Raw genomic sequence first — 9367 nt, forward strand, 5'->3', positions numbered from 1 at the left:
CAAGTGATGCACAATGCAATTGCTCACCACCCACCCACTGATGCCCAGACAGTCCCTGAGCAGCGGCCCCCCCGGCCAGCTTTCCCCCAGTTTATGTACGGAGCATGATGTCACATGGTATGGAATGTCCCTTTGGCCAGTTTGGGTCAGCTATCCTGGCTGTGCCCCCTCCCATCTTCTCACTGGCAGGGCATGAGAAGCTGAAAAGTCCTTGACTAGTGTAAGCACTACTTAGCAACAACTAAAACATCCGTGTGTTACCAACATTATTCTCATTCTAAATCCAAAACACAGCACTGTACCAGCTACTAGGAAGAAAATTAACTCTATCCCAGCTGAAACCAGGACAAGGTAGTAACACAACCTACTATATCACCGTAGCTGGATTCAGTGATCCTTTTTGGCCTTATAAGCTATGAATATGTAGGTTTGGGACCATGATTCACTCACAGCATTCCTTTGACACAATTTTTTCCATATGTATAATATATATGCACTGTACTGATCTAAAGTCTGAAAGTGCATTTTATGCATAATTATAAACAGAATTAATAAAAGCATTCCTTATAATGATAATCTAATAACTGTTTTTGGAAAAAATGAATCCTAACTTCATTCATAATATCTGATTATCTGATTTAACATGCCAGGATTATGGCACAGCAATTAAGCGGTGAAGGAATTTCAATTGAGTTATTAGCTGTGTACCTAGCTTTCACATACGGATGAATTAATCAGGAATCAATGAAGACAATATCTCCCTTAGTTTCAGGCTCGGCAAATTACTTGATATGGTGATGAATCAATGAAAATCCAAGAGAAGTCAGTGGAGTCAGTTTATTGCTGGAGGAAAGGGTGGGGAGAGGGCAGAGAGCAGGGAGTAAGATGATTCATAAAATGAGAAAGGAGGTATGTGAGGAATGGCAAATAAATTAAGAGCAGAAGCAAACGGGTGTGTGGTCTGGCGGTGTGTGTTTTTGGAAGAAGGTTGGAACTGTAATGGATACCATCTCTTATCTATGGGGAATTCCGGTATCATTTCTAACAGCTTGGCCGTACCAGGGAAGGAAGCAGGTAGGACATTCATCATATAACTGACAGTATGCCCAGTAGCATTTTTTTTTTTTTTTTGATGTAAAACCGAAAAAAAGCACATTAGAGAGTACAGCTTGCTGAAGCTTGGGAGCGTATAGCCAGCAGAGCCTGCCCTGTGCAGGATATGCTTCTGACTCCATTTCTCTCTTCTCCTAATGCAATGCTAATGCTGTGGACAGGGCAAGCTACTCCCTCCAACTCCATTCCTCAACAGAAAGAAAAGATGTTACTGTCATCGTATGGGAGACAACTAATTAAAATTAATTAAAATTAATTTATTTTCCTTATTTTTCATTTTTCCTCATCTTTTAAAAGATATTTGAATTTTTGTCTGTATTCAGGGAAAAGAACATATACAAGCCCTTTCTATGTCTCATTGACAATCTGGGCAGAGTGTAGAGATTAGTAAGGCATCTGTGCTTGAAAACTGGGTCAACAGGGTGTAAATTAAAGATTTTTGTTTTCTTGTTTGTTGGTTTGGTTTTAATCTGTAGCGCTTTTCCCCAGCCATAGTCTTGCTACTATTCCCATAAATGTAACTGGGAGTAAAATCACATCCCAGTTTAACTGCATTTCAAACTGTGTTTCAAGAACTTCACACCAGTGACATTTAAACCCAGTATGTAAGACATGAAAACCTAAAATATATTGCAATTCCCTTGCCTGCTGTGTTGCATTCCATTGCATTAGGCCCATATACTTTTAAGCTTCCATTCTTTATGGCAGTAATTCTTCCTTTTCTTCTCTGGCAAACTTGCCATCACAGACTTTCTGCTACCCCTTATGGAAATGGACCCCTGCAGTCCCCTCAGCTCATCTGCTCATCTTCTTCTGTATTCTTTCCCTCTAAATTCGAGGGTTTCATTGGCTTCACAATAAATATCGGTGTAAGTATACAAGATGATTGAGCAATCAATCAGAGGCACAGACAAGGCTTTATCACCATTTAGGTGATAAAAAAATGGACAGTGGCGCAACCCTAGATTTGATGCAAAAAATGCTTATAGGCACATAATTCCTACATTGAAGAAACAGAGAAAGTAGAGAGAAAAGTAGCATGCACATGGCTGATTTCCCTGAGCAAAGGTTACAAAATATTAAATGATATAGCAGTTTTACAAAATCAAGCAGAATGTCTATATTATATTTAGACAGATATCTAAACAGGTCATTAAATTTTTACAAGAAAAATGTTACTTTCCCTTTAAACTGGGACTTCAAATATTCTAAAGAAACAAATAATAAATATTCATTCTAAAATATCACATTTGTTTGTGGGATGGAAAATCCTTTGACTAGAACAGTTCAAATGCTCCCTGGCTACTAGAAAGTATTTTTAGCTGCTTATTTTATTTACACATTTAAAGTTGTAACCCAACCTGAGCTTTTACTGATACAAATGCAAAACCAGCAACAAAGTTTCTAGCTATGTTGAGTGGATCTTAGTCACTGATTTATTTAAAGCATATTTTTTGAGTGTTTACACAGCTGAAAATAAAATGTGATAAATATTTTAAATGTTGATAAATATTAACATCAAATTATGAACTGTAAGTGTAAATAAATCTTCCAGTCCCTCAGTGGGCTTAGCATGACCACTTAGGTTAAATGTCTGAAAGAACTACCCCTACAGGAGACTGTAAAGCCAAAAAATCTCTAGACTTTTTTGGGCAGAGGAAAGAGGTAAATGTGAATGTCAATATCCCTTGCTGCTCTGAATTATCAGTTGTTCAAGCTTAAGGGACAAATAGGAAATGGCCGGCTACTACAACAGTGCATGAATACTGAGACAATTTCTCAGGCAGGAAAGGTCTCAGCTTTGTAAAGTTGCTTGTAAAATTGCAGAGCTATCAAAACCTAGATGTGCCTGCGTTCTTTGTAAATGTCAAACATCGGTCTTGGGAATGCTTTTGTTATATCTATGACATCTTCAAAGCTCAACTGCAAATGGCTGAAGAGAATTGATTACTGATTACTGCAATTTCCTACACCACCAAATTTAGAGATTTAACATGTTCTGCAATTAGCTGGTGGTCTTAGATTACCTACCTATGCAATGCCAACAGAGTAGCTGAATAAATGAAGTGTAATACAGATAAAATCGATGTTAGTTCAAAGGCTGAAGTCTAAAGAACCTTTTAAACATTTATAGTATCTCATACCAATGGACTGAATCATGAACTTCTCACTGACAAAAACCATAATGACACAGTTCTTAAAATCAGTGGCACAACTTCTCTTTCCTTCAGTGGGAGAAGACTCAAGCTACCAGACTGCACTCTTTGTGCCACAGATCTTCCTGATCTTCAAAAAAGGTTCCCATGTTCATGTGGATTTTGGAAATCATGCCCTGATCAAATTACCTCTATGTCTGTACCTTTTACAGACATAGGCAGTGGCACACCTCAAGATTTAACTGGTTATCTTATGTTTGACCTATGAGTCAAATTGCCCAGAGGTAGATCAGCTTCTGCATATGTAGAAAAAGAAAATATAGAAACCCCCCACAGTTTGTGCATAGTTTGTTATTGCCCCAAGCATTAAGAGTACTACAAAGTCTTAAATATTGCTAAACACTGAACATGAGAACTGATGCTTTATAAGATTTAAAGAGCTAAGTTGAAATTCCTAAATAACTCCTATAGGAAAACATACTGTCTGTCACAGATCCATAGTGATGTGAGTTATCCAAGTAGATCTACAGTTTCTAATATCTGATTAATATATTACATATAAAGAATTTCCTGTCACAACTGCCTCAACGGAAATAATCTTTCAAATGTCTTAAATGTCTTTTTACCTGAGTAAAAAAAAGAGAGATAATCAGAAAATATTTCTCGTTTCCTTGCAAAAGAAACAGCCAATGTTCACAGAGAAAAGTTTTCAATTCATAGTCTTTAACTTCACTTTCAAACTTTCTTGCAGACTGAACCACTTACTGAAGCACTTTTTGTGTCTTATTCCATATTACTGCACCAGAGTTTAAAAAAATAAATGAACTAAAACCACAAGCAAAGCAAAAAGAACCCAAGCAAAAACCAGTTTTTAAAACATTAATTCAATGACATTTGCAATTGATTCAATGCCCACTGACCACATCAAACTTTGAATCAGACTTTCTGTATATAGACAAATGTCTGCAATCAGGCTGTGTGCAATGTTGCATACACAGAAGTTAAGGACTCCTTGAAGCTTTGGCTTTTCAGCATCAATGCAGGCTCTAGCTGCTGTCACCAATTTGGAAATGACAGCAGACTACTTATTGCTATTTCATTCACATGTAAGGTAACGTATTGTTCTAGGAAAAGCATATTCATTTAAAAAGTCACCCTGAGTAACTCAGTTGAATGTCGTTAAATAATAACCAATTAACAAACTGTTGTTTGCCTGTTGAATGTTAATTTTATTATATAGTGATGTATAGCACCTTAAATAACAGTACTATTATATAATGATGGATGTAAATTTTAGTCTAATTTATAGCTAAAGTGTTCTAAAAGAAAAAAAAAAAGAAAGCATATGTTTAATGTTATTAAATCCTATGGTCTTAAAGGAAACTTAGGCCCTCAGTTTAAAAGTTTAGTATATTTGTAAGTGCTTTGATACCCAGGGGTAAGAAAAATGATTAAACATTAAATCTACATGAAAATGTTTTGGTATACTTGAAACTAAATTTTGTGGGATCTCTGAGTTTACATCCAGACAACAGGACTAAACTAAGAAATGTTAATCAGATGTAACAGAAACACAACTGGAATTGACCAGATTTCACAAAATACCATTATGTCTGAAAAAATTACCTCGAAGAGAACTATTCCTGAATGTGAGTGTAATAGAATATATGACATCCCCACATACCCAACATTCAAGCACCGTGAACTGGATAGACTTCTCTAATTCTGTATAGTTCAGAACTCCTGAAAAGAAGTTTCTTATACAATGCTCTTTGCCCTTTTAAAAGGGACATTACACTTTTTAAATACTTTTCTTGCTTACCCAAGCTATTAAGGAAAGTCTGAGTGCCATGCAATCAAAGCTAAAAGGTGCATATTTTTGCTTATACACAAATCTTAATGATTTAGTATACCTGCCCCTCATTTGATTTCTGCATCAGTTATTGTAAAATGGAATCAAACTTCAACTTCAGCAGTGGACCTACTGCAAAATCATGAAAAGTATCAGAACTAGAAGTTTTAATAGTTCTGTATGTTATGTGCATTGCACATAAACAGACACAACCAAAAATAAGAGAGCTGTGAAAGACAATTACTTTTTAGGTGAGTTGCTTTCATAAAGAAGCAGATGATCCTATGATGAATCCCTTTAACATTCTCATTAAGAAGACAAGGTTGCTGCTTTGTGTGTTTTTTTATAAGAACACAAGTGAAAGTTAGTTTACCCATAGTCATATTCTTATCATTCCATCTTTAAGCCATGTAAAAGACTATAAAGCACTAAATTTGTATTTTCTGTGTTACTTTTTATCTTGTGATGACCTCTCCTGGTTGAGCTGTTCATTAGCCTTGATTCCAGAAGTTAAGAGTATTTTGATTTCTCTATGCTTATTTCAAAAAAATTGCAAGAATATGAAGAATTTATTGCCAAGGTATGAAAAACATGACTATGAATAAAATTTACAGTAAAATCTAAGTATTAGTGTGTGTGATACTGTATCATGGTGTATGTTTATCGTACTGCAAGATGGGCTTTCAACACCCACTTCATTTTGAGATAAAACTGAATGAGATTCAACACGATCACTTCTGAATCAGTGTTACTGAGAGACATCATTTTAATGACAGAGATAGATTTACTGACATTGCAAAGTAAACAAACATTTGAGATGCAATGTATTCACATAAGTGATGTCCAATTCTATTCTTTCTGAATATTTTTTCTATGTTGGCACAAGCAGACTGTAAGAAAATACTGAATAGCAAGCTCATATATAGGGATTCCTAATTCATTGTACACCATGAATCTTGCACGCTTCTTAAAAAATACTGTAATTAATAAATTTGCTGTTTTTAATTACTTCAAAGTCAAAACATAGAGCAACAATGGAGAAGAAAATAAAAACGTGGTTGGAAATCAGTTTTATAGCGAAGTTGCATTTCACACAATTTTTAATTCTTTTAGAAGTATTCCCAATATGATGTTCAAAATCAATTGATGAGGAAAAAAAAAAAAAGAGAGAGATTAAAAACTAAGTGCATTCTCTTGTCAAAGGAAAACAAAATTAACCAATGCCATTGACAATCAGTTGCATCTAAAGTGACAAACAATCCCAGAAAATACAGCACAGTGACCAGTTTGTATACCAAAGCGTGCAACTGAATAACCAGTTAAGTGGTGCACCAAAACACTGTGACACAGCACTTGAGTTCCTACTGTGGTACCACTTCCCAAGCACCCGTACGTCTTTACAAGAATTTTAAGCATGTACTGCAATGTGAACACTCCTTTTGTAATTTTAAGGCTGACGTGTACTTCTAGCTATATTTCTGTTTCCAGTAAACAAATCTAGCTCCATTTCACTTTCAGAAGTGAGTCAGAAATGAAATGCTATACACTACATAAGGAGTGTAGTGTATAAGCTCTTAGAAGGTGAATTAATATGAAGAAATCTTTGAATATCTGAAAAAAAAAGTCAAGATGAGAATGTATATGAGTAAATTGTAATTAAGATTATATATATCTTATATTCATGGAATTTCTTGTTATAGTGATATTACTACAACCATTAACTCCTCAATTCACTTCTTTCAAAAGTTAAAGATTTGTTTGTTGGGTAATCAGATAACCCACTGTAGGTCATTTTCAAGTTAAACTACAGCCATTAGTTACTGAATGACATAAAATAAGGTCAGAAGCCCTATTATAGAAAAGCAGTATAGGGAACTTTGTTTTCCAAGAACAGATTTCTGACAACCTAAATCACAATTTTTTTTCCCCCCTATATATTCCTGTTATGCAGAGCCAGAGAGATGACCACGGAGAAATAATAATCAGTAGAAAAATTAGATAGCCGGTCAAAACTAAGCAGTAAATATTTCTAAGCAGATGAATATTTCTCCTAAATCAAAGGTAGAAAAATAACTCAACATCCTATAGCCTCTGAGACCTAGACACAATGCAGACACCGCTGTACATTTTCTGTTGACACACAAATACATGTCTAAGTGTAAGCAAATACTGGAACAATAACATTGTTTTATTTTTCAATAGGTATCAGATTCTAACAGATAGAAACTCACTGAGAAAGTATAGCAGTGCTCCAGTTCCCTAATCATTGCATTGTTCATTCCTGCCCCCAAGAAAACAAATAAATAAATAAATATAATAATCCACATAGATCTCTGTGCAGTATATACATTACATTGTAAGACAATTCCCTGCTTGGTCAGTAGAATCAGCCCCCATTCACATACACGCAATCCCAACACATCTATCTGTAACATCTCAGGACATTTCTTTCCTCTATAAACAGCAGAGGAAGTCAACAGTGGTGTCTATGTTTGATGGTTCTATAAAAATGCACTGCTTCATTTCAGTATGCCTTTCAAAAATACTTTGCAAATGGCAAATGCTTTACGTGGTCTGAAGAGAAACAACTAAACACTTAACACTGACATCTACCTGCAAGTGTTTTGCTGGAAACTACAGCTCAGTGCAATGTTAAAGATTTGATCTAACACCCATTGAAATCAATGAGTACGCTGTCATTTTTACACTGATAGCAGCATTGGGTCCTGTATAGGTGCTCTGCACTCCTCCAGTCTGAAGTTCAGCATTTCAGCAGATGCTTGATCATTTCTCTACTATTTCTGCCTCCCTAGGGGAGCAATTGCTGGTCTCCTCTAAAATACCTTTGCTCATTTTATTATGGGACGCAAAACTTCACTCTCAAGAAAAGCTGTCCTGGCTCAGTTCCCTCTTGTCAACTCACCATCATTCTTTCCTCTTCAAATGAGACAAAATTTTCTCTTGCTGCTCCTTGATAAAACACTAGTTATGTAAACTGCTCACATCTCTTTTCCCTCATACAACTGTGGAAATGAAGTACTTCCAGATGCAAATTGCGTACCTTCTGAGGAAGGTGGGAAAAAACAAAACAAAACAAACCAACCAAACAAACAAAAAACATCCCCAAACTTTGAACAGCTTCTACCTGATTCCTTTTCCCCTCTGACTCCATTGCAGAACCAAGACCATATCACAGAGTAGGTCTTTCAACTTTCCACACCAGCTATCACTGAAACCATCTACACCGAGGAATATCTGATGGGGAGTACTGCGAACAGTATCAAACCTCAGTGCACACATACACATACGAATACACAGAAAATCAAACACAAGATTCACCAACAGAGAAAAAATAATCAACCTCCCAGAGTTGTGGGAATTCCCCTCTGGCTTATTGCAGAGCTGAAATTGTGCATGCTTCTTAGAAAAGGGTACTTACGAGATGCAGGCAGAGCAGTCCTGGCTCTGCAGCTAATGCTGCTGAAAATCCAGAGGAAGAGAGCTGCCCTGCAGCCAGCTCGGGTAACCACAACCATCCTTCACTTCCTGGCTCCCTGTACTCCAAATGCCAGCCGCAGAAGACCTGCTCTTCTCCACTTTGGCCCCTTCTCTCTCTCTCCTTCTCTTTCTCAGAGGAGGTGGCGAGGAGGTAAAGGGGGCAGGGCTTTACCTTGGGGTAGAAGCCAACCCCCCTCTACCTTGGGGTAGAAGCCAACCCCCCTCTTCGTCTGCTATCTCTGGGTTTGCAGCAGCAGGATAAGTCCCAGTACTTTTCTTTCCCTTATTTCTCTGTGTTTGTGTGTGTGTCTGTGCCTCCTTCTCAGAGGAAAAAAAAAAAAGAAAAAAAAAGCCACAAAGTATCAAATAACAAGGATTGTAGAAGAGAAAAAGAAAAATTAAAAAAAGCAATCTCCAAAAAGATGTGGGGGTAGGGAGGGAAAGGGAGATGGAGATGAAGGGAAGGGAGAAAAGCAGAAAAAGCTGTTGGTGCTGCTAATGCTGCTGTTGATGCTACCACTGCAGCTGAGCCCTTCTTCCTGCACAGAGCAGCGCTGCTGAGAGAAGCTTGCAATAACCTCCCAGCTCAGATATATATATACACACAGTGTACACGCACACACAGCCGGGGAGCCAAACACTCACACAGGAGCAGGGAGAGGGGAGAGGGAGAGAGAGGGAGGGAGAGACACTCCCGCAGCAGAGAAGCAGGCTCAGAGCCTCTCTCCTCATGTATTCATCATCTTCC

The 9367-nt window shown here is 37.1% G+C and overlaps 1 protein-coding gene across 1 annotated transcript in view; it reads right to left on the reverse strand.

Moving 5' to 3' along the window:
* The window catches only part of CNTNAP2 (contactin associated protein-like 2), a 1203666-nt gene extending 1195009 nt beyond the window's left edge, over nucleotides 1–8657 (reverse strand). Inside the window, exon 1 of the mRNA XM_009323034.1 lies at nucleotides 8561–8657. Within this exon, the coding sequence (XP_009321309.1) occupies nucleotides 8561–8657 (97 nt within the window). The remainder of the gene's footprint in view (nucleotides 1–8560) is intronic.
* Nucleotides 8658–9367: the final 710 nt, after the last annotated feature.

The sequence above is a fragment of the Pygoscelis adeliae genome, unplaced genomic scaffold, assembly GCF_000699105.1.
Source record: "Pygoscelis adeliae isolate BGI_AS28 unplaced genomic scaffold, ASM69910v1 Scaffold264, whole genome shotgun sequence".
NCBI lineage: Eukaryota > Metazoa > Chordata > Aves > Sphenisciformes > Spheniscidae > Pygoscelis > Pygoscelis adeliae.